The sequence below is a fragment of the Rhinolophus sinicus genome, chromosome 2 (assembly GCF_057876585.1).
Source record: "Rhinolophus sinicus isolate RSI-liver-muscle chromosome 2, RSI-T2T, whole genome shotgun sequence".
Lineage (NCBI taxonomy): Eukaryota > Metazoa > Chordata > Mammalia > Chiroptera > Rhinolophidae > Rhinolophus > Rhinolophus sinicus.
The window spans coordinates 30177695-30204739 of record NC_142502.1 but is presented as its reverse complement, the minus strand read 5'-3'; the positions used below and the strand labels follow the sequence as shown (position 1 = coordinate 30204739).

The window sequence follows — 27045 nt, the reverse complement described above, 5'->3', positions numbered from 1 at the left end:
TGCCATGACTACTGCTGATCTAAAAAGACAGGGTCATCAGCTAACAGCGTGGCACTTAGCTGGAGGTGGTTGCTTGTGCACTCTCATGAAGGCTGCCATTATCCCAGGGAAAGGATGGCTCCTTGGTTTGCTAGGAACTGTTGGGTTGTTGTTGTCCACAGCATGTAAGCAGCAGAGACTCAGCTTGGAGCTTCAAATACTTGTCTTATTCTGTTCTAACAGCTGGTTTCATTTTTAGGCTTGTCCCCAGTTGATACTGTGTGTATCTCAGTGTCTAGACATTTACTTACTAAGGGAACCAAACTTAGCAGTGATGGGTGAGGCAAGTCCCTTCCACTTGCTGAGTCTTCTCATATGTTAAGGGACAAAAGCCTCTGTCCTTTACTGATTTAGAGCTATTTTGAAGACGAAAGGGTATTTACATAAACCATAAAGTATTAAAGCTGGGCCTTAATGGTTTCATGGCCCAAATGTGGTGCCATCTGGAAGACTTCTGATCCATCATCCTGTGTCCTGTGGCTGATGGGATATTAGAAGCTGGTGAATATTGATCATCACTATCATCATCTAAATTTCTGGGAGGATTCTTTTCGATTTATGAATTTGCTGTTGATCCTTTGTTTTCCTTACCACTTTTTTGGTCATGATCAGGAATCTGGTAAACAAACAGAGAACCAGTGGACCAGACGGTCCTGGTTATGTCTTCATAGCCCTGGGTTAGGTACCTGGGAAGGATGGTGTAAGGCATCATTGCTGATTCTGATGAGAGGCAAGTAACCAAGTCATCTTGTCTCCTTTCATGGGCTTTTATAATTCAGTAGAAGAGAAATACATAGCTTTTTGACAAATTAAGAATATAAAAAATTGCATGTTAAAAAGTGCCAAACACACAACAATATGAATATACTTAGTGCTACTAACTGTACACCTGAAAATGGATAAAATGGTAAATTTTATGTGATATATTTTCACACCCACCCCTGACACACACACACACACACACACACACACACACACACACACGCGTTTCAAAAAAAAACACACAAGAAAAAATCTGCCACATAATGAGACTGGTTCTCAGGACTTGTGCTGATGTTACTCTGCATGTTACTTTGGTTCCACAACCATAAATAAGGGAGGGAGGGAGGGAGGGAAGAAGGAAGATAGAAAGGAGGATGCTTGGGGCCCCTTTTTGCTACAGTCAGATTGTGGCTTGAGCTCTGATCTCTTGTCTGAAAAGAAGGGATCTTCATCACCTGCAGCTGCTCTGCTGAGAGTCCTGCTACTTGTGGGTGAATCCCCTGAGCAGCCCTCCTGGCCATGTTTGTGTTCTTGAAACATGTAACATAGCTATTCTTCTTCCAAAGTTAAAGTCTTCATGCCTTTTAAAATGATTTTTGTTTTGAATTATCTAAATTAGATATTAAGACATACTTACTTGCTTTTAAAAGTTTAGAGTGAAAATAGAGATAACCACTGTTATCTCTTAATAGTTTAATAGTTGGTTATTGTATCTTTCCAGAAACACCTTTTTGCCTCTGTGTATGCACATACATGTATGTATGCAGAATCAGATTTAATAGTACTTAAATTGTGTAAGATATGTTCCTTAAAAAAATACTGTAAAATGTTTGCATACATGGGAACGTTTGTGTATTTACTCCCTAAATTTTATTTTGAAACAATTTTAAATGTAAAGAAAAGCTGCAAGAATAGTACAGAACTCATTCATACCCTTGAACCATAGACCCATTCAAGTTTGTCATTTATACTAGTGATGTCATTTCTAGGAAAAGGATCAAGCATTGCACTTAGTTGTCATATCCCTCTAGTAATTAGGCTGTCCTTGACTTGCATAACCTCAGAATGTTTGAGGATTAAAGATTAGTCATTTTATAGAATGTTAATTTGGGTGTGCTTGGTGTTTCCCTGTGATTAGACCTAGGATATGGCAGGAATATGACAGAAACAATGCTGTGTTCTCATTGCATCCTCTCAGGTGGCACGTGATGTCAGTTTATCTCATTATGGATGAATTTTACCATTAATTGATCAAGTTGGTGTTTTGCCGGTTTCTCCACTAATGTAGTTACTTTTTTCTCTATAATTAATGAGTATTTTATGGGGAGATACTTTGAGGTTGTGTAAGTATCCTGTACTTCATCCCGTTATCACTCACTAATTTTAGAATCTGTTGCTATTTCTAGTTTGAATTATTCTGAAAGTTGCTAAATAATTTTTCCTATTTTATCATTCCTTGTACTTAATGGGTATTCTTCTGCAGAGATAAGCTTTCTTATCCTCCCATTTATTCATTCAATTAATTTATTTATATCAGCATGGACCCATAGATTACTGTTGTCATCAATGATTCATAGTCAATTACTAGCATTATTTATTTTCATGTACAGGTTTTTCTCAGATTTGGCCTGTGGGAGCCTCTTTAAGCTTTTTTATGTGTCCTTTTGCCATGTTCTTATGATTTTTTTGAGAACTCCCTACTTTCTGGCATAGGTGGGCTTATCTTGTACTTTCCCTGATCCAACTCTGAAGTCAGCCATTTCTCCCAGTCTCCATGGTTTGGTTTTAGTAGAATATGATATTTAGAAAGTAAGATCTGGACACTAGATGTACTCATTCCTATTGGGGTATTGCTGCTTCCGGCCTCTCAGTGTACATAGGAAATATACTTAGGTAAATATATAAAAAATTTGTATTTATGTTTATTTCTATATTCATTTATACATATTGAAAACCATGAATTTATACCATTAGCTCCAATTCAGATCCAACACCACTGAGTCCATTCTAGTTTTCTACTTTCCAAAATTATAACTCTCTGTTTAGTTAGTGAGAAATCTGGTTTCTGTTATCGCCAATATATTTAGTGATTTTTTTTCAGTTCCCTTTATATAGCCAATTTCTCAACCTACTGGGTCACCATTAATTCCTGCTCATACCTACGTAATGGATTTTGGACTCTGGAGGAAGCAAAAGAGGGCAGGAGGGAGGAAGGATAGGTGCTTTTAGACATTTTATTAATGCTGTTCCACGATTTGTTTTGGCTTATTTATTTGACCTAATGTTGCAGAAAAATGACGAGGACCGAGAGACTCAAGCGGCATGCAGAGATCAGGGAGAACACAGCTTCATTACGCCAGCAGGCTCAGCGGGATTGTTCCCAAACACTGAGCACTAACTGGGGTTGGGCGCTTTGTTTTATAGGGTTAGGCCTCCAGGTTAGGGGGAAATCTGGCCAGGGTGCCGGGGAGGTCCGTCCCTAGCAGCTGTGATTGCTCAACATTGTTTTGACAAGGAGGCCGCTAACTATGGTGCCCGCGGGAGACAGCTCCGATAAGAGGGGAATGGAGCTCTAAGCGGGGGCCTGCAGGAAAAAAACCGTCCCAACACTAACAATATGATGACATATCAGTATCTATAAATCGGCCTATTCTTTTTAATAAATTCTTTCTATTTTATACATACTACATACTTTCTTTACACATTTCTTTATTCAAGGTCACTTAACTGGTTTTTACATTTTCACATTTACAAATAATTGTGCATTGTCTGTATACGCACCGTGTTTCCCTGCAAATAAGACCTAGCCAGACAATCAGCTCTAATGCTTATTTTGGAGCAAAAATTATCACTGGGGTTGTCCGGCTAGGTCTTATTTTCGGGCAAACACAGTATATGAGAATTTCCTAGATTATTAGAAGGAAAATTGCTGGATTAAAGGGTATATATGTGTTTGTGTATATGTGCTTGTGTGTGTCTTGTGTTGTAAGACTATCCTTACCTGAAATGTAAATTATACATATACATATATGTTAAATTTTCATTTAAAAATTAATAGAGAAATCACGATCAAGATGAAAACAATTTCATTATTACAAATAGTTCTGAATACATGACTAGTTTAAAGTCATTAGTAATATGCACATAATTTCCTACATTATAATGATAACATTTTAGAATTTATAGGTCAGTTTATGGTTTTCACTATCATTTTAGTTAAACCTTACAGGATTTACTTTTTTCTTTCTTCCTTAGGTTATCCAAATGTGAAACATTTTTCTTGGGATAAATACTTAGAAGAAACCAATTCTTTACCTGCTCCTGCAAGAGCTTTCAAAGTGGTGAGTAATGTATTTTACAATATTTGATTAATTTGTGTTGATGATAGTGTTCATTCATTGAAATTTAAGAACAGAAAGAAATAGTACTAGTGAACTGGAATAGGAATGGGAGGGAAACAGAAGACCAAAAAAGGTATTTTTGAATTTTTACAGTTTTGAAAACCAGAATTATTACTGGGGTTTCTTTGTTGGCATCTAAAAAAATACTTCCATTTTGGACTCTAAAATCTCCTCGAAAAATAATTCTGTTTGAGTTGGTGTGGATTGAGTTGTTTGTATGTCCAACTTCTGTTTTTCCAGCTAGATATTCTGAAAGACCAATCGAGACATTGTTTTCTAATGAAAATTATATTCAGTAATTAATTTGGATTTGTCTATGGCAAGATGAGATGCTATTTTGTTCTTCTTTTATTGCTATAAATCAGCATGTTTAATTACCAAAATACAAGGTCATCTGCTTTTATTATAGTATCTTTCTAACTCAGGATCATTGCTTCTTGCATATTCAAGTTCAAAGTAAACCTCATTTCTGTACAAGGGAAGAATTAGAAATGAAATGTATTTTTAAATGTTTTCCATCTCGAACAGCTGGTTTTTCAATTTATATTTTCCCAGGAATGTAAAGGAAAAGAAAGATAAATGCTTTAAAAAATGTTAATGTGGCATAATTAGTCTGTTATAAAGAACACTTTTCTTTAAATGATCCTTTTGTGTATAAATTGCTTTGATTTTTAATGGTAGAATTAATTAGTAGGTATGGGCCCAAATATAGAAGAAAAGAACATCAGAAATTTTGAAGAGAAAAACTACATTACATGAAAAAAGCCATGTGAAAGAATGTGTATGATTCCAACTGATAGTAAATTCAGAATTTAGAAATGAGTGATATTTTGAGTTATGCCATACTTACGAATTTTTATCCAACTTTCTAACTTGCGCTACTACAACCAAGAGCTGCACTGTACTTTGCTTTGAACTGCATAAAATTACATCAGGATCAGTCTACATAGCTAGCGTCACCTTGATACACAGAGGAAACCGATTTCTCTAGTTTGGCCTTTAGATGCCTTGTATTGATTGTTTTGTACCCTGTACATAATTTTCACATTTAATTTTCAGAGCAACACTTTAATTACACCCATTTTCCAGAAGAGGAATGTGAAATTTAGTAAATTTAAGTAATTTGTCTAACATTCCAAATACTCACCTTGCTTCCTACTGCCTGTAGTTTTATTGGAGATTTATAGCTTGCTGCTGAATATCACGGTGTAGGTACTGTAGGTCCTCCTTCTGATTCCTCTTCTCTCTAGAGTGATTTCATCTTGCATGCTTTCATTGCTAATTTTCTTTTTTAAAAGGTGTTTTCTGCTTTTTGCTCTCGTTAGCACCTCTAATGTCTTTGGCTTATTTCTGCCACTTGAATGTTCTCTCTTTTTAAAAATAATTTTCATGCTTGCCAACTAATGAGAAAAAATTCTGTCTTCCCTATGGCTAATCAAATAACCAAAGTATTTTGGAATTCATCTTAAGATCTTTTGCTTTCCATTTGTTCCTATGGCTAGTTGGCCAGGCTGTTTCTATTGACTGAGGGTTTGGCCATGTCATTTCGGATTGTGTTTTTTGATAAGGAGGGTGAGGTCCAAAACCACACTTGGAATTTGAAAGGCAGATTCTCTAGATAGCTCATCTTTTTTTTTACTTTATTTTTTTAATTCTAGTTTTTGTGACTTAGAGCCCACCTTCTCTTGTTTTAAATCTCACTGTAGAAAATTTTCTGTTATGGCAGAAACCTCCACATGGATTCCAGAAAAAAATGAAGCTGGAGGTCGTAGACAAAAGAAATCCCGTGTTTATTAGAGTAGCAACAGTTGCAGACACGGATGATCACAGAATAAAAGTAAGTACTTTCTTTTGTGGTTTTATTTTGCCTTTTTGTTAAAAGACATCTTGGATGGAAACTTTAGCAGGTATTTGATTTGTCAAGTTCTGTAATTAAATTAGTAAAACCATAGGAATAATCAAATTAAATGCCTGCACATCTTCGAAAGTCAGTGTTTATCCAGCATTTTCCTTTAATCTGTGCAAGAAGTTTTCTCTACTTATGGCTGACTTCTAATATTTGCTATCTATTTTCTCTAAATGCACATGCAAAATATTAAAGGTCGGTCAAAATTAAGGGAAAACATCTCACGTAGGTAATAGAGAAATTTCCTCTGAAGAGAATAACTCATTCTCCAGTACTATACTCTTCTAAAAACATTGAAGATTAATTGTTTTTTATGGGATTATGTTAGATATAGACTTCTCAGAAGACTGTCCTGCTTTTTAATATAGGACAAGTAAAGAGAAATAATTTTATGACTAAAATCAGTTTAATTAGAGTTGGATTAATAAAAGCCAAGTACATCTCATAAAGTAAGCAAACATTCAGGAAAATGGGTTTGGTTTATTATGTCCACGCGTGATGAAGTGAAGTATAGCCGCAGTTCCAGGGGCGTGCCAGAGCGCTTGTCTCTGTTTCTGGCTTCAGCATTAAATTAACTTCACTCTCAAACCAGAACAATATGTGTTTTACTTGCTTCATATGATCATTTAGAATTTCTGTTAGGAATAATAGTTGTAATAACAGCCAGATGTTAAATTTCCATGGTGTTTCACGGTAACATTTGTGGTGATAACCATGTGGGAGATTTATGTATCATCATTATTTTATTGATGACACTGAAGCTGAGAAAGACTAAATGAATTTCTTATTAATTACAGGCAGGGCAGGACTAAGGCACAGTCCTAAACTGTAAGAGTCTAACTTTATGCTCTTTTAAAAAAAATAAATCACATCTTTAGTTATTTCTAATGATATAATGTACAAGAAAATAAATTGGAAAATAACAGGAATAACCTGTACAAATCTGGCATTTCTTTCAAATAGAAATGTTAACATTTGATTCACTAGTTGTAAATATTATATAATTATTTAATATTTTAGAAAATTTTTTAAATAATGGAAGGCCTATGGTTAACCTTTTTCAACTGTATTTTCTTGTTAATTGTCATTGGTAATAATGTAAGTTATAAAGCAATCCGTATTTTAGGAATAGAAGTGTTTCTTTTTTTTAATCTAGACCAATTATGAAAGAAATATAGAATTAAGCAAAATCTTATTTTTATAAATCAAATTAGTCAGAATTAGAAAAAGTATGTCTTTGGTTTGGGTGCATGAAAAATTTCTTTTCATATACAGCTAGCTGGTAGAAATATAAAATGTTTTCAGCCTTTCTGAAGAGCAGTTTGGCGATAGGCCTCAAAAGTCTTAGAATGTTGTTTACCCTTTGATTCAAGAATTTCAGCCCTAAGAATTTTTGTTAAGGGAATAACCAAAGAGAATATGCAAAGATAAAAACTACATGAATATAACAGTCCTTTTTATAGTATTTAACATTGGGGACAACCATAGTAGGATATGGGTAAAATAAATTTCTGCATATCTATATGATGATAAATATTTTAGAAGAATATTTAATATTGGCAAGTGAAAAATTCAGGTTTTTATGTATGATGTCCGGTATTGTTTTTTAAAATACTATATGCATAAGCAGTCCTGGAAATAAACGTATCAAAATAATGACTTTGCTTCTCTTGAGGTGCTAGGATTATAAATGATTAGGTTTTCTTTTTAATTATCTGGTTTCAGGAACACACTACTTTTGTAGTAAAAATCTGATGTCACATGTGAGAAAATTTTTGCCCAGGAAGGCCAAGCACTGTAAAGTTCGTGGTTCAGTTAGTTAATGGGAAAAGTTTAGATTAGAGTCCAGCTCTTTTTGCTTCTGACTTGAATTCTCTTTCTATAAAACATCCTCGTCAGTCTTTACCACCCAAAAAAATCGGCTGTGAGATTCGTAGTTGACAATCATCTTTTCATAATTAATGTAATAAATTTCATGCCTAAAGGTGAACCACTGAACAAGTAATAAAACAGCAAAAACACTCATTTTTCTGACATCCAAGACAATTCCTATCCCTTTGCTCTGGGTGATACACGTTTTCTTTCTGGAAGCTCTCAGGACCATCTCTCTATCTCTGATGTTCTGATGTTTTGCGATGACCTGTCTTGGTGTGAGTCTTTTTTCATTTGGCTGTTCATACCCTTTCACGATGGAGTTTCATGTCCTTCAGTTTTTGAAAATGTTCTTGTATTATTGCTTTCATCACCTCCTCCTCTCTTCTCTGTTTTCTTTCTGGAAGTCCTGCTACTTCGGTATTAAACCTTTTGAACTTATACCCTGATTTTCTTCCTTGTTGTGCTTCTCTAATTTTTTTTTAAATTCTATTTGCTTAGAGATATCTATTATATTTTCCAAACCTTATACTAAATTTTAATTACAACTATGATTTTAATTTCTTTTCATTTTCAAGAATTTTTTTTCTCATTTTCTATTTTTCTCCCCTCCCTGCTTTTAAATTGCAGCATTTTTTATTTCCTGAAGCAATATTGTTTCTTATCTGAGGATACTAGTGATAGTTTTTCTTCTGTTCCGTTTTATTTCCTGTAATTTTTTTTTTTTCCAGTTTATTAGTTTTGTCTTTGCTTCCATATTATACGCTCTGCTCAAATTCAGATACTTTCTTGTCTGTTCACGTTAAGAAAAAGGCACTTAAAATTAGCCTTTTTTCATGGGTGGAACTTACTGACTAGTGGGCTTCACTGTAAGATAAGAAAGCAGAGCCAGCTTTTCACGGGGAGACCCCCATTTGTCACCATCTGGATCCTTTCTCTGGAGCCTTTTAATTTTTGTCATTTCCTCCCTGAGGAAGGCTGACCCTGGCAGCCAGTGGGGGAGACCAGGAGGACTGGCTTGGAGCATGCTGACCCTCGCTTAGTCCCTGAACTTTGCATCAAACACTTCACCACATCATTTGTGTCCTGGAGTTCAGAGTCTCCGTGATTATATTTCTCTAGAAAGCAAACCTTTACTCTTGCAGGGTTGTCGAAGGGGCAGTTGCCTTGGTGGAAGGGTCGGGGAGTGGATCTGGGGGGCCTAACTACTCCGTATGTACACTTTGAGCCTATTCTGCCAATTTTCAGACCCTCTTCCTCACGTACCTGCTGCCACCAGATTGAGTCTTCCTTGGGTTTTGCAGAGAGGACTGCTTTACTCCAGTCCTGCACTCCTGTAGGCAGCAGGTTGTAGCCCGACCACTCTGTCCAGTAGATTCAGCACTCCCTCCCCTGCTTTTGCTGTCCACACACAGCATTGTTGTTTCTCATCTGTCAGCTGCTTTCCTTTGCCGTTTGTCCTTATGGGTTTATACTTTCAGATACAACCTTAATTTCAGAAGTGAGCAGAGATAAGAACCTGGCAGCCTATAATATGTTTTACTGAGCTGCCTTTCATATGAACAAAAAATCCAAACAGATGATTTTTATAAACAAATAGTTTTGCTTTCTAAAAATATTCTCTGTCTTAATCTTGAAATTGTCAATGATATGTATTAAGTTTTTATAAAGGGTCCAAATTATACTTCTGGGGGAAAAATGTATCTAATTTCCTAAATTACAATTTTAAATATGTATGAATTAAATCATCCATACCATACTTTCATTCATAATAGTATATTTTCTTTAGAATTTTCATTAAATTCAGCATCATTGCCGAGTTGCTTTATATATAATTGTACTTATAGTGGATCATTTCTATTATAAATATTTTTGTATGTCTTTTTTGTATTTGTGAAATTTTTAAATATTTTATGTTTCATGTTTATGTTTCTTCTGCTCTTGTTCTTTGTTACGCATTTTATTTCATTTCAAAATAGTCTCCAGCAAGGGTAAAATGATCACTTAACATTACTAGAGTGTTTTCCAAACCTTATACTAAATTTTAATTACAACTATGATTTTAATTTCTTTTCATTTTCAAGAATTTTTTTTCTCATTTTCTATTTTTCCTCTTAATATGCCAAGGACTAAAAGTAGTAAAAGTAGTAAAAAACCTCTTAATATGCCAAGGACTAAAGTAGTAAAAGTTACAAAAGATCAAGTGAAACTATACAAACCTTAATAAAATTATTTCATCTGGGCTTTCAGAGTGAGAATATTGACTAGGGTTAATATTAACTTTTACATATATTAATTTTTAGATAATTGCAGATAGCATTTTAAATGCACTTGCAACTTATTAGAGAGAATTTTATTGTTACTTCTGTCCATAATATCTAAACTAAATTTTATCTCTGAAACTTAGCCCTTAAACTACTAATATTTTCCAGATTACCTGGCAGCCTAGTTTGTAGAAGGTCTGAGATTTATCTACAGTAACTAAGATGTATTAATCCTAGATAGATCACTTTTCATTGCCAAGCTGAGATGTCAGTTTTGATGAAAACCAGCAGAGGGGATGGTATCATATACACAATAGTCCAACGTAACATTCTTATATTTGCAGAAAATTTTAAAGGAACCCTTTTATGTATGATGATATCAAGGTTTTCGGAGGCGATCTTGCTAGCCGAGATCACAAGACATTAGAGTTTCATGTTTCTAGTGAAAGAGTAATCACTTGATGATTAGTTGAGAATTAGAATGATTAAAACTGATAGTGACCCCATAAATTATGACTAATTTATTGGTAGCGTTGATAGCATAAATTGATATTTTCAGAAAATTATCACAAATATCATTCTCAATGTTATTTGAACATTGTTTTTGATCAGAGGAAAGGAGAGGGTTGTTTTGAGTTAAATAACTAGGTGCTGTTTTCTATATTTAATATATGTGAATGATGAACAATTTTATTTTGGTTTCTTACATTTTAGGCCTGGTTACTCCTCCTAACTAGCTGGATGATCCCTTCTCCTCTTTAAGATAATATCCATGATTTCTTCATGATACGGAAATCTATGGGTTTTGATTCTAGGATTAATTGATTTCTAAGCTTGAGAAAGAAGATTCTTTGCAAAGGACATTAGTTTGAGCCCATATATATGTACTTTAACAACTGTGTACTATTGCATCATTAAATATACCACAATTTATATAACTCGCCTCCTGATGGTAGATACTGGTTGTTTTCTACGACAAACAGTGAATTGACTTACTGAGATTATCAGGTCAAAGATGATGTTTTTTATCAATGATAATTGTTATTGCCAAAAAACTTTTCAGAAATATCTCACCAATTAATACTCTTACCAGTTGTCAATGAGAACAACCATTTATTCTCTCACTTACCAGCTGCAGGAATCACCAAAATGAAAAATTTTTGTCAGGTTGACAAGAGGATAATTGAAACTTGTGGTTTTAATTTTTAAAGTTATAAGTGAAAGTGATTGTCTTTTTGTATGTTTACTAACCATTTATTTTTTTTTATCTATGTATTTTCTATCCTATTAACTTTTCATCTTTTTAAATGGATACATGATGTTTTTATAAATTAAGGAACAGTGCGTTGTCATATGTGTAACAAATGTGTGTTTGGATTCTAGTGGGTTTTCAATCTTGCTTGCAATATTTGCTATTCTAAAATTTTAATTTTGATGTAGTCAAATTTATCAGTCTTTCTTTTTATGGCTTTTGAGTTTGGTGTCTTGCTTATAAAGGCTATCGTACTCTAAGATTACAAATACATTGACTCATGCATTCTTCTAGAACTTAACATTGTTCAGTTTTTAATGTTTAATTTTTTATCCACGTGGCATTTATTATCCTGAAGGGTATTGGAGATTCATAGACTTTAAAAAGGAAACCTAGATGGGAAACTTGATTTACAGGTAAAATATATATAGCCTTATAGTATATAATCTCATCCCAAAAGATCAACAATATCTAATACTTAAAAAATGACAGGTAACAAGCTGATCCCTAGGGACTATGCCTAAAAGACCAACTGCCCCTTCCCATGGTGGCCAATGAAGTTGTAAAACCTCTTTGAGAGATACTATAATTATTTATACTAAAAAGTTATACTTAAAAATGTATTTGATAGACGGATATTTTATAAACTGGGTATATTTAATAGGACATTGAATTTTTTTTAAAGTCTTTTTTAGCATAATTCCAGGAGACTTGACATTTATACAAAAGGTCTTTCTCTCCACTCTCCCCGCCATCCTCCTTCCCTTCCCTGATTTATGCGTTACTTTAGTAATGTTTATTGGATGTTTGGTGGTGTTATAGTATTGGGAAATACATGTAATATATCTGTCAAAATATTGCCCAAAAAGTGCCTTTGGCAAGACACTTACTGATGCTTAGGTAATTTGAAGATAGGTCAAAATGTAATTTAAGTAATGGAAGCAATTTTTTTTGGTATTAAATCTATATAATGTAGAAGAGAATGAAAAGGTGGTTACGGTAGACAGAATTTTTATGATAGGAAGTGTTGGACCTGAATTGTACGGTTAATTTCCTTTTGTTATCCAGGTTCACTTTGATGGCTGGAACAGTTGCTACGATTACTGGATAGATGCAGATTCTCCTGATATTCACCCCGTAGGCTGGTGTTCAAAAACCGGGCATCCTCTTCAGCCTCCTTTGAGTAAGAAACACATGGATAACAAAAAATGTTTCCATTTTCTTGTTTAGTGTGCTTGTTAATTTTTTTCCTGCTACCCTTCTCTTTCTACTATACATCTCTTCTCTATGTGTCCTTTTCCCTCTTACTGCATTTTTAATTACCTGGTAGTCACAAAAATACAAATTTAATATATGTGTAAAATACATAAAATATATATATATATATATATATATATATATATATATATATATATATATAAATAGAAATAAAAAAATTAATGTCTGAAAGAGTCCAGTGTGTATAGACATTCTTTTACTTTTATTTAGAAATAATCATCTTTTAAAATTAATACTGAGTTTTTGGAAGGCAGTTTGGCAATACTATCAAAATTTAATGTATCAACATCAGTATCCTAATAGTGATTTTATACTATAGTTTTGTAAAATGTTGCTATTGGGAGTAACTGAGCAAAGTGTACAAGGGATCTTCCTCTGTATTACTACTTAGGACTGCATGCAAACCTAAGCTACCTCAATAAACCTCTGTTAAATTCAATTTTAAAAAACGTTAAACAAGAACTCAGCATACCATCGTATCAATTTTAGAGGAAAATATTCACATTGTAGAAAAAAATATGTAGGAAATATAATTATCATCGAGTTTTTTTAAAATTTAGCTTGCTTTTTTCATCTAGTGACTTCACTTCTGGATCCCTCTCAGGAGCTGCATAAGGGATGCAGACATGGTATTGGTTACAGTATGCGTAATGTAACAAAAGTTGGACACAAATATTGGTTAAGTAAATTATAGTGCACTGATACTATATATACTATGCAACAGTCATAAAGTTAAAGACCAAAGAAGAATGTTTCAGAATAGTACACATCTATGTTGTCCCTTTTATGTGCCAAAATAAAACAGAGTAACAACGTGATAATATATATGTGTATATATATATATATATATATATATATATATATATATATCACACAGACACACACACACACACACACACTCACCAGTAGGTGTGTATCTGACGCTTAAAACAACATTCAGGAGGATTCACGTTAACCTAAGTGGTCAGGATAAGGGAGGGTATGAAATGTGGAGACATGATAGCTTGAATGGGATCTGTAACTATTCTTTTTTATTCCAGTGTGATGTTTGAAGTTTTTACAGTGTATAAATATTCATGTGTTAATTGTGTTATTTACTTGAAAACTTTGTTTAGAACCTTCTTATTAATCCAGATTTAGGTAACTCTGGAATTTGTGACATTTTGAAAGGGTTACATCAAAGTTTACTATTTCACTATTAAAGAAAGATAAATATCGTGAACAAAGTCATAGGCCAAAACCTTTTAGAAGAAGAGACTTCTAAGATATTTTTAAATTTATAGGATTTACTTCTTTTTTATTTACATGTGTTGATTCAAAATTGGGTTTTTAGGGATTTTTAAATTCCCTATTCTAATCTCATTTGATTCTTACAACGTTCTGGTTAACTTTATGCCTCTTCTTTCTTTTTCCTTTTTTTTTTTTCCCTTTGTCATAGGCCCCTTAGAATTAATGGAAGCTTCAGAACACAGTGGATGCTCAACCCCAGGATGTAAAGGGATTGGCCATTTTAAGAGAGCAAGACACCTGGGTCCTCACAGGTATGTGGTGCTGCCAATCACATGGGGATTCCTTACGTGGTCAGGTAGAGGGTGCCTGTCCCTCATAGATGCCAGATAATGGTGTTCATGTATACAGAATCGATGTGAACTAATTTTAAATTCAGATCCATAGGAAATGTTGTTACCATGGTGATTCTGTAAAAAATGAAGAATCTATCTGTAGTTAAATCTTCGTAGGAAGAAACACATTCACAGTTTAAAATAGGTTTACTCTAGCTATTTGGCTTTTCTTGGCAACATGAGTAGTTGTCCAGATACTTAGCTTCTGAAACAGTCATTTTGGGAAGACCCTGTTGGAAATATTTGTTTGGTAGAATATTATATGATTGGGTGACACAACAGCTGGAATAATGAGAGGTGAGATCATTGTAGATTAGCAAAGATCACAAAAAATAACAACAACATGCAAATATACTCAAACATGAGAATGCATTGATCAAAAATGTGTTTTTCAATATGTTCTCTTACCTCTAAGTAACTTAAAAAGTAAACCAAATTTATATGTGGAAAATTTGATGTTTAGGCGATTTGGGGTCTTTGTAGATAGTTAAAATTTTTCCTGACATACTGAGAAATTGTAGTGATTTAAGTGGGGTTTTTGAAGAACAAAAGCATCATCTATTTAGGTATATATTAAAATAACTTATCAGTGTAAGTGTTCTAACTGCTTGTTAATTGGATTGCCGAGTAAGAAAAATGATTCCTTGTTTATCTAGATTCTGCAGGTTGTGAATCTAGGTCTTTAAAAAAATCTGAAGCTTGTATCCCCTGTTCCTCTGAGAGTTAATAGGAATTGTAAAATTGGTGTGGATTATTTTCTTTTTTATATAATTTCCTCTTTCGCTCATCTCTATAACCTCTCTACAATGCTGCTTATCTTCCTTTTGCAACACTCTTCCTGAGTTATTTTTATGGGTTTCAGAATGTTCCAGAGTAAAAAATCGGAGCATACAAAAGATGATTCCATTTGCAAGTATCTATTTAAAAATCCTTTTCATTGTTTGTATGATTGCAATCCAAAAGTTATATAATTAATTTAAACTGAGTTAAAAATACTGCATCTTAGAAATTATTTAGTATTGCCAAGTAAAGGCAACTAGATTATTTTCAGACATTATATAAGTCTAAATGCCAGAAATAACTCATTAATGTGCTGAGTTTCCATTATATATTTATAAGTTGTTTTGTTCAGGAAGTATTTTTGAGCAGTAGTTTTTTCCTATAATAACTTTTATTGAGCATTTATTTACTCTGAAGTGTTGCACTAATTAATGGTTTTACATGTATTGGATAACCTTCAAATGACCCTGTAATACAGAACTGTTATTTTCTCCGAATATTTGATGTGGCCACAGTGGTACTGGGGAGATGGAAGTGTACTAACTTCCCAATTGACAGCTGGTTGAGGGGGGAGCTGCAACTGGCAACCAGTCTAACTCAAGAGACTGTGCTCTTGACCTCTTAACCACTTCCTTCTTACTGCCTCTCAGGGCGCGGCTCCATGAATTAGTCACAGAACTAACCTTCAGAGATCTCATGGACTGATGGAACTGTGCAAGCTGTACATAATTTAATTAAAATATAGATGCAAAATGGTAACTAATACTAAAACTTGGACACATGCACCTGTGAAGGAAAAGAAATTTTTAAATGGATGAATATTGACATTATTTTGTTGAGTGCACGTGAAAATTTAAAAAAAAATTTTTTTTTGGTATCTGGTAGGAAAACCCACCTTATATTGATGTCAACAATCTCTTTAGAAGCGCTTTTGGTCTGATCAGAAGTTTGCTTGTCAGGTTTGTGGTGGTAGTCCTGTCACCTCCCTGATGTCCCCGGCCACTCCTTGGGACCACCTTTCCCCAAGTATGCTGTGGACCCCGTCTGAAGGTCCCTCAGCTGGGTCACACCCGCTTCACAAAGTCTCACTGCCGTAATTATCTTTGGAGCATTTTTTCAGAGATGCAGTGTTGTATTTGCTAAGAGAAGGGGACAATCATGGAAAATTTTATGGAGAAATGTGATAAAGAAATCTTTCAGTATAATTGGAACCATAGTAAAGAATTACTCATTTTTTGGAACGAGAGAGGAAGATCTTAAAAGACTTGCGCTGATAAAGAAGTTGTGTTTATTTCCTTGTCAGATGTAGGGCAGATCTGTGCGTAAGTCAGACTAGAGCCTCGGGGACGAGGATGCAATTCAGAGAACTTCACGGGTAGTGTCAGCTCCTACCCGAGTCCTATCTTCCTTTTTCTCAGCCCCTTCAACCGGCTTTTCTTAGTCTTCCTGACTGATCTTCCATTTACAATACTTGAAGCTCCTTATCTGGCAGGATATTAATCCTTAACCGGCGCAGCCTGTTTTCCATTCCATTAGTAGACTTGTGGAATAGCTGCTGCATCATGGATATTCTTTGAAAGGTTCATTTCGCTGGCACTTATTTTTGTCCTTGCTGAGAATGCTGTGTTTAGGAAAACATAATGAGAAAATTCTCTTTGGATTAATTTACTGAGAGACTGCATAAATCAAAACATGCATTCTTTGCTTAGATAACAAGGAAAGTTTCTCTTTTAGTAAGAATAATCAATTTTATGAAGACGTTAGCAAAAGCCTGTGTTTTGACTAGCATTTGTGGTTAGCTTCTCTGAAAATTGTAATAGTCGAATTTTATCTAAGAAGTGTTAGAAATAGAATATGTATCTCAACAATGAAACTTGAGAATGTTATGGTTTTAAATGTTGAAATCTAAATGATCAACAAATGAGTTGGATGTGGTATTCTCATCTCCAGGAATATTCAGTAGCCCGAATGCTTAATTTTATCTCTCCAGGAAGGGACCATTAATGTGGTTGTGTCATTGTGTTTCCCTTTGCTGATTCATTCATTTGGTCTACGGAAAGGTCAAAGAATGGGAGGAGTTTAAAAGAGAACTAAAGTTATATAAAAATATTCTACATGTCTAGTGCCTTCAGAAGTAAATCTTTCCCATGTAGGATTTGGTCTTAGAGAAATTAAAGGAGAAAAGAAAAAATAGAGAGTATTTCTCACAACCTCTAAAAGATATTTATAAAGTCCATGGAAAGTTTTAAAAATTAGTAACTCTGGACACACACCTGCAAACTATAAACATCATGTTAATTCGACATCCATTGAGCCACCCATCCATCCATCCAACCAACATTTACTGAGTGCCTCCCTTACGCCTGGTACTGGGTTAGGTGATAGGCTATACATAGGAAAGAGGGCCCCTATTTCTAAAGAGCTATAAACCAGTCTGGTGTAAACAGATTTTCCTGGAGGCATGCATGGAGTAGCACTGAAAGAAGCATCAACTTCCTCTTTGGAGAGCAGAGAGCCTTCATGAGGGAGGTGTATTGTGGAGTTTTTAAGGCCATTGTTTATTTTTGCTGTGCTTTTTTTTACCCCAGAGAGGTTGTTAGTCTTCCCCTTTTATAATAATAATAATAATAATAATAATAATAGTATAATAATAGGTAAGATTTATTGATGACTTCCTGTGTTCCAACCACTGTTTTAGGACTTAACATGTGTTACCTCATTTAATTCTCACAGTAACTCTATGAATCAGGCACTGTTGTAACCTGTTTTCCAGCTGAGGAAACAGGCTTCAAATGGTTAAGTCAATGCCCCAGCTCAGGCAGTGGCAGAACCAGGACCAGCCCACTGTTACCTGCTAGACTATCGTGTGAAGCACAGTGGCCTAATAGAGTCTGCCTCATGTGTTTTCCAGGTGTTTGTCACGACAGAATGTGAGATTGTGAGCACTTAGAAAACTGAAATGTTGCCTAATTGTTTAAATGAATGATTTTACAATTAAAAGGGTTTTAAACGTAGCAGTGAACAAGGCAGTCCGTCCACCTTTCCTAATAAGCTAGACCAGTCTCTCCGAGGAAAAACTGCCTCCTTAGAGGGCAAGTATTTGCATATATAGCTGATAGGGAATATTTGCTAATAGAACAGGGTGCACCTTAATAAGCACTGGTGAGTTTATAAAGTTGTTAACTTTTAAAACTGCACAGGAACTTAAAACCATAAAAATGAGGAAATTGGCACAGAGAGGTTAAGTATTAACTCATTGCCTGTTAGCTGTATGACAGCATCATCTTTCTAGAAGAACAGTATTAAAAGATGGATTTCACTGGCATGGATTAAGGATAAGGAAATTCTTCAATACTGCGAGGTACTATTACTGATACAGTGTAATGGTTGGGAGACAGCCAGAGCTCATAATCTAAGTCTACCAAGAACTAATTGAGTGACACTGAGCAAGTTCCCTTTTTAAAGACACTGCTTCTTCATCTATAAAATGAGCCTTAGAATAGGAACAGCCTCCCAGAGTTGTGAGAAGTAAGTGAGACAACAAAAAGCAAGTACTTCACGGGGATTATGCACTCCGTCCGTGGTAATTACTGCTGTTACCAGCCCATTTTACAGATGAGGACACTGAGTCTCAGAGGTTGGGCTTGCTCATTACTAGGTAGTGATAGAGCAGCCGACAGCACACCGAGAGCCAGGTTCCTGAGTTCCGTCTAGGGCATCACCCATCCCTCTGTACACATTCCGTCCTGGAGTATACACTTCACTTGCGTCTGCGGCATCCCCTTTTTTTCACCACCTCCCACTTCAGGAACAAGCTGGCTTCCCTCTTGACACCAATGTAGGCGTAAGAGTGGGAGGTGTGAAAACCCGTTTGACTTTTCTGGAGATTCACAAGAAGAGAGGGTGGGCTCCCTTGGTAGATCATCCTGGCCTGTTAGTAAATCCCTTCTCGGGGGGCTGTGATTAGTATCCCTACTTCAGGTCGAGAGCTTGAAATACCTCTCAGGGGGTATTGAAGCACTAAGTGTCATTCGGGCCTGCATTCTTGCCTCTTCTCTGAGCAGCCTACATTTAGAGAGACATAGTCTTCACTTATTCAACAAATAGATAAGGGGGATGGCCTCATGGGGCTTACAAATCTTCGAAGCTGCAACTGTTCACTATCGGGTGCAGCTGGGCACCCGGCCCTTCTAAGAATCCTGGGAGTCGTCCCAGGGTGGGAGTGGTGGGTGGGGTTAGGAACAGGACGCTCATTTGTTTTACTTCTTCATATCTGATAAAATTTCAAGGTAAATGTGCAGATGGTTATTCAGGAATTATAAAGCCAGGTGTTAATGGTGAATGACCCATATGATGGTTGCAGTATTCTAGGAATAGCAGCATACTGTTTGTCAAAAGAAACCTAAATTTTTTTTCTTGCTGTCACAAAATGCAATAAATTTGCAATAGAATTATACAATATGAGGAAGAAAAAATGTAATAGAGTCAGAGATTCCATGAAGCTGTCGAAGGGTTGTTGTTCAAAGGAGACATCATGGTTGGAGATGAATTTTCCATCACATCATTACTAAATGAAAAAAATGAAATAAAAGAGTCTGCCCATCCTGAATAAGATGAATAAAACAGTATGTTCATTTGCCTGAGCTACTTCATTGCTATGTGACCACGGGCAAGCAGCATCTCTATGTAGGTGTCTGAAAAGCAGTCCCCATTTCCCAATGTCCCCAGATTTACATCCCTCTATTCATTCTCATCTTGGGGGAAAAATGGCATCCCTATTACCTCCGAATTCTTAAAGCCAAAAACTTAAAGGCCAGTCTTCATTCCTTTACATCATTGCCAGCTCCCGTCCCTCTGCAGGGCTCCCAGGAGGGATCCATAAGGTACCATGGCTGTCCTCTTCATTCCCACCACCCAAATCCAAGTCCCCATCATTTCCTTACTATTACATACCTTCTCTTGCTCCAGTTCTGTCCCCTTGAAATCTCTCCACAAAGCATCCTGAGAGTGATTGTTTTAAATTGTAAATCAAACCATACCATTCTCTTATTTGAAGGTCCTCCAGTGGCTTCAAAATCAAACCTAAACTAAGCATATGAACTCGTGACTATGACCCACCAGGCCCTGTGTTATCCTCCCCCACCTATGGCTACTTCATTTTCCCCTGCTCATGTCACTCTGGCCTAGCTGGTCTGCCTTTCCCTCAAACGTGCCAAGCTTTCCCTGTGTTTCCATTGCTCTTCCCGTGTCCTGGAATGCTCTTCCCTGTGCTGAGAGAATGGTCTTCCCGACCTCGAGGGCACTGCACACATGCTGCTTCTTCAGGGAGGCCCTTCCTCACCACCCATCACAACCCCACACACGTCCTTCCTTTATGTTATACTCCATGGCGTTTGTCACTGTGTGAAGTCACTACAAGTTAATTATTTGTGTAATTGTGTATTACTCATCTCCACCTAGAACATCAGCTCTCTGGGGGCGGAGATCTTCTCTTTTTATTTTACCCTGTGTTTCCAATGCCCAGAAAGGTAATTAGCACATAATAGTTACTTATTTAATACTTGTTGAACAAACGAGTGAAATAAAGGCTGAAATTAATCTTTTTAAAAAGCCTTAGTTTGTCACATGAAAAGCCTTCCTTTTGTCAATACTGTTGTCAAGACTACGATTTTACAGTTATTTTAACTGCATGTAAAGCACTTAGTACAGTGCTAGATACATAGTAAGTGCTCCATAAATATTATCAGTTATTGTTTTTGTTATTGGGTTAACGTACATTTATGTCAACACATAACCACATGGTATTTACTTTTTTCTTTTGCATAGATATCAGTGTAAAATAGCATGTAGTTACAGAAAATAAAGATTGCATTTTTGCTTACAAGATATAGATGATAAATTTTACAGGCCATTATCAGAATCACTTGGGAACATTTTCAGACTGTTTTCCTTCTGTCAGGCGGATGTGTCAGATTCTCTTGGTGGAGGGTAGACATGCACAGTTTAAACATTTTATATTGGTGATTATCAACATTGCCACTACCACATAAACTGAGGAAAAGAATATGTAAGAAATTAATATAATTTGCCTAAGGTACAAACCATTTCCAGATTTAAGGAGGTGTCCTAAAAACAGAAGGGGAAGATAGTCAGTAGTTGGAGGGGTTCATCAGGTATTAAGATACAGAGGGTGTTCTGGAGACTAGAAAGCTGAGGCCAGGCACAGAAGTATACTGACTTAATGCTACATTAACAATTAGTGCCCTAGATTTCCTTCGCTTAGATAATAAGAATGATCCCCCAGTGAGACCTAAGAGACCAGCCAGTGGACACTGACGGAAGGGAAGTGAACTAGATGGGTCGTTATCCAAGTTGGCCTCTGGTCCCTGTTCCTATTAGAGATGTGATCAGCTACAGATGGGTATATGGGTTTTCTAGGTTATCAGGTGCACATCCAGACCTGGAGACAGGAACGTGAGGGGACCTCCTTCCTTTGGGGGGGCAGCAGCAGTTGTAAAGGACATTAAACGGTGTGTGGTGAGCCTGGGCCTGGAGGGTCGCCTTAGGAAGCAGATCCACTCCATCCATCCGGCTCTCTCTGTCCAGCCTCTTTCACCAGCCCTCCTATGATGTCTTACGTATTTCTTTCTTGGGGCTGATTGTTCCCAGAGAGATGCAGGCCCTGCCTTGGATGATACAGGGGGAGTCCTTCCGTGACCATTGCTCAATTCTAAACATTGCATCAGATTATTTCCAAAAAACCTAGTGTGAGAAACATACTTTCTATTAAAACATATTTAAATTATGGTTTGAAGATAAAATACCAGGGGTGCCAAAAAAATGTATACAAGTGGACACTTAGGTCAGTGTTGCTCATGCATTAGTTCGCCATTATCAGAAGTGTCTGGATGCTGATAGTAACCACTTTGAGCACCTCTTGTAGTTGCAGAAGTCAAACGTGACTTGTATTCATCTTTTTTTATCGGTATATATTGAGGATTACAATTTTAATAGTTTTTTCCTTTCTTAAATTGTGTATACATTTTTTGGCACCCTCTGTATTTCATAGTGTATGTTTAATCATATGCATACACATATATAAGTACATATAACATACTCAGTTAAATTTTGGAATTTTATAATCTGTAGCATGTCATTTTAGTTGGAAGAAGTAAATATGTTCTAATAGAAAATGTTCTTTTCCTTTTCTCTTAATCTTTTAGTGCTGCCAACTGTCCCTATTCAGAAATCAATTTGAACAAAGACCGAATTTTCCCTGACCGCTTAAGTGGGGAGATGCCTCCGGCTAGTCCATCATTTCCAAGAAATAAAAGAACAGACACAAATGAAATCTCTTCATCTCCTGAAATCAGGTAATTTAAATGATAATATTAGTACTATTTAGAAGTATTCTGGTAGAAAGAGGTTTTCTATCTTAGATGTTTTATGTTCTATGGTAAGGTTTTCTTGTACATTATCGAAAATACACCTGATTTTATGTGAAATGACGGGGAGGATAAGAATCTGAAATTCTTTTTGAAATTAGGAGGAGAGTTTATAAAAGCATGTCTAAGTCAGGCAGATTTCTTCTTACTTCTCATTTTTAGTTGGACTTACTTGCTGTTAATCATGCCAGTTCATATTTCTGAGTATATATGTTTATATGGAGCCATCATTTATAAGACGGCAGATTACTTATGAAGAATGGACATTATTTCTTTTTAATGCTCCTTATAGGCCAAGTACTTGCATATACATTATCTCATGTAACTATTAAAATGTTAAATACACTATAAGCTCAGTCATTTATTTTTTATTTCCCTTGTAGAGTTGAGTTGAGATGTTTCAGCCTCAGTGGGTTACATTAAGTAAAGAACGAAGTTTTGTTTGATATTTCTTTAAATGGTGTGTGCCCTTATATTAACTGAGGATACTTAACTGCTAAATGAAAGAGCAAATTAATAGAAAGATATTTCTTAATGCCTAAGTTTTGGGGTTTTTTTAATGGAGTATTTTAAAATGTAAGGCAACATAGTTCTTTGTTTATTTTAATATTTTATGACTTCCATTCTTATGGATGAAAAAGGTAGACATTTGAATTAATATATCTGATTCTGAATTCACAGCAATGTTATTGGAGTAATGACATTTCAAGTATCAATATCCTTCTAGAAAAGCAATTTTGCCCTGTGCATGGGGGAGAGTTGTAACTTCTTTCATTATTAACAACAGTGATGATATTTTTTTATCCTCAAAACCATGACTAATATAATGTAAAGTCATTTGTCCAACCCTAAAATGAGGGCATATCATTTGAAGTAACATACTTTTAAGACAAATTAAAGTACTGATTCATGTAGTAGTAATTACAGATACAGAGTTCATTGGCTCACAAGGTGGTACAAATACCTAGAGTTTTAGATTTCAAAACCCAAGATAGTGTTTAAAATGTCAACAGGTATTTTAAGGGCCAGTAGTACCAGCTCTCATTTGACCAACTATCTGGACTCAGCCTGATACCTGGGGCCAGAGTCTCCTCACGGCAGAGAGAGGAGGTCAGTTTGGATGATTTTGTAGGGTCCTTTTCAACTCAAAATCCATGTAAGAAAATAGTAATTTTTACAGAGGATCTAACCATTGCCGGGATCTGTCTTCTGTGAGGGTGTGATCATGGTTCTTCCTGTCATCACAGAGATGATTTCAGACACTTTAAGTTTTCTGTCGTAACTCACAACACATGTTTTATTTAGAAATACTTTGTACATTACATAGATTTTTAGCCTATACCATCTTTTGAATCAGTGAATTCTGACCTGACATTATTTCTGTGTGAATGAATACTTAAATTTATTTGTATTTTTAAAAAAATTATTTTTGTATTAAAGTTAAATGTCTTCAAGTGATATGCCTTCGTTTTGGGGCGCCAGGATTTGGTAAATGAGCATCACATTATTCATGATTTTAAGAGCTTTGTTCAGATGTCTTCTCGTCTTCATCTTTCCATGTTTATTATTTTTATTTCATTTTACATATTGACTGATTTAGTTTACATGTATGTCTAAAAAACATTGTGAGGGATTAAATTAGTTATATGCAGTCAAAGGAAACATGAGGGAGACGATCTAAGTGATCCCTAAATTTTTAAGGTAAACATTGTTTACCAAGATTTTTTTCTCACTTTATTTTTTACACTGAAGTATTTTTAAGAAATGATTACAGAATCAGATATTCCAACCTAAATACTTCATTCTACATACTTAAAGTAACATTTTTCCAGAATAACATAGATTTGTTCGCTCTATTAAATTTTAAATTTCGTCTTTAAAATTTTTTAAAACTGTTTTCAGATTATTTTTTCTTCTCTAGTCAGTCACTGGTTTTCACAATAATCAAAATGGTACATAGTATTTCAGATGTAAATGATCATGGGGTGGCAACATGTCAAATGTTAAAAAAGTAAAAAGGTAGTTAACAAAAGTTTATTTTATGGCTTGCAGATGGTTGGTTTAAGATAGAATTTACAGGGTAAAAGTTCAAAGTTAGCTGACTTCTTTACCACTAGTGAGTCTGTGTGAACACGTTTATTTCATGTGTTGTGTTTTTTTGTGTTTTTTTTTCATTTTAAAAGTAGATACAATAGGTATTGATTACTGATTTCTTTAACCTGGACTTAAGGATGAAATGCGAAGCTCTGAGAGCAGTGACTAATAAGTAATAAGCCCTCAATAAATGTTAAGTTTTTTTAATGTTGCATTTGTTTCGCAGTATTCTTTTTATTCCTGGGGAGCAAAAAGCAAGGCTGCCTTGTTTCTTTGCTATTCGTACGTTAAACTTTGAATAGAGCACTCAAACAAGATGATTCTCGTATCAGATTACCGTCTATCTTCTTTCCCCATAATTGCTTTCATGGATCTAATTTCCCACTCAGTATATAATACATTTTCTTTACATCATTCTGAATAATTTACTAAAATTTGCTTGCTAGACTCTACTTTTTTTTTTCTTTTTAATTCACTTTGGCACAGCGAGAGATAATTTGCACCACCAGAAACAGACCCTGAGACAAAGATTTGATTGCAAGTGGTTTCCTTGGGAAATGAGAAAAGCATCAGTAGAGGTGTGAGGAGGAGACAGGAAGGGAAGACGGCAGTGAAAGATTCTTTGTCACCCTGGTTACCACTAGGGACAGCGGTAGCACAGCCCTGCGGGGAAAACTGGGAGTCTGTGTAAAACATGCATCTCAGAGTTTTCCTATGTCGGGATGAGGGAGCTGAGGTATTTAAACGACAGTTTCCTTCCGTCACAGAGGGAGGCTGCTAGGGGGAGGAAGGACATGGTAATTGCCCAGCAGGTCTGCCCTGCTGCACAGCGGGCAAAGCAACCAGAACCCAGGTTCATCCTGCAGGGAAGCCGAACAGGTGAGACAGGCTGGAGTCAGCCCCTGTGCGCTGAAGTGGGAGTGAGTGGCCAGGGGACATGGGCTCGATGCTGTCAGCTGTGCCATCCCGTTCACCCATTTCGAATGTCATACAATCACCAGAATGAGAAATATGCTGGTGTTGCTGTTGATTCAGGAGCTGACATAATAGATAAATTAACAATGCAAGGAAGATGTACATATGTCCTTTTCATACCATAAGCATTATTTTAAGGGCCAGTTCACAGGCTACCTGCTCGGGATACACTCATGGACAGCTAGTACTCCGCAGCAGTAGTTCCCATACTTGCTTCACATTAGATTCCCCGGATCTCTAAAATTCAGAATTGGAAACCCAGCCCACCAGCATCTTTCAGACTAGAGCCTAGGAGTCTGCATTTAAAAATTCATTTGGGAGTATATTTCCCTGCTGAAAACTTTCACTGACTTCTTAGTATTACTCTTAGAACTTAGACCCTAATTCTGAATGTGGCCTGCAAAGTTCTATGTTATCTGGCCCCTGCCTAAAATTCGCCAGCTTTATCTCTACCAGGCTCCTTTTTAAACTTAATGCTTCAGCGACCCTGGTCCTCAGACATCCTTTTCTCTCTGCCTAGAAACTCCATCCCTACCATCTCCTAGGTAGCCTCTCATCTTGCAGGCTCCAGATTAACCACCATTCCCTCAGGGAAGCTTTATCTGATCCTCCAGGCTGTAGATCAAGATCCACGTTACATGCTTTAGTATCATACATCCTGGCGCTCTTGACGGTTTTGTGTAAATATTTCTTCCAAGTCCGTGTACTCTGTTCATGATAAGTTCCATCCGGGCAGAGGCCACATCTTCTCTGGTTGCTGAGACATCCTCAGCACGGAGCGGACAACCTGGGTGCAGTAAGGATGCGAGGGGATCTGAGTCATCCAGCAACTTTGAAAGGAGAGCCATCAGTTACATAACCTCAGGCAACCGCTCTATAACCTCCTTTTTGTTCCAGGAGAGCTCCTACTTTCTCACTTTGTAAGAAGGTCTCTACTCTAGATATCTGAGGGGTAATTATTAATTGATGTAATAAATAGCCCAAATAACTCCCTGCACTGTTTTATAAATTAGAGCAATGCTTCCCAAACTGTTGTTGTTTAAGTCCTGGCCCACATAGAAAATGGTACCAGAGAAATGACAACATTGGTATGGCACACCAAGGGAAAAGATGGGGGCTCTGGCTTCTGGGAGGAGCACAGGGATCCGTACTTGACAGTCTGGCATCCTGTTGGGAAGCGCTGCCCACATGAAGATGGCTCCCGTCCCTTTGTAAGTGTGCTGGATATTTGGAACTCTTTTCCTACAGCAGCTTGTCAAAGGATAGGCAGGTTATGAGTGACTCCCCAGTGTGTGTTTAGATAGAAATGTGAGGATGCAGTCCTGGTCCTTATTCATCAGATGCGTAAGGAGTGT

The 27045-nt window shown here is 36.1% G+C and overlaps 1 protein-coding gene across 10 annotated transcripts in view; it reads left to right on the top strand.

Annotated features, from left to right (window-relative positions):
* The window catches only part of L3MBTL3 (L3MBTL histone methyl-lysine binding protein 3), a 105192-nt gene that overhangs the window by 56335 nt on the left and 21812 nt on the right, over positions 1–27045 (top strand). For all 10 annotated transcript variants that reach the window (XM_074333569.2, XM_074333567.2, XM_019729426.3 and 7 more), the window contains 5 exons: positions 4057–4142; positions 5929–6039; positions 12565–12679; positions 14213–14315; positions 22400–22549. In XM_074333569.2, the coding sequence (XP_074189670.1) occupies positions 4057–4142; positions 5929–6039; positions 12565–12679; positions 14213–14315; positions 22400–22549 (565 nt within the window). The remainder of the gene's footprint in view (positions 1–4056; positions 4143–5928; positions 6040–12564; positions 12680–14212; positions 14316–22399; positions 22550–27045) is intronic.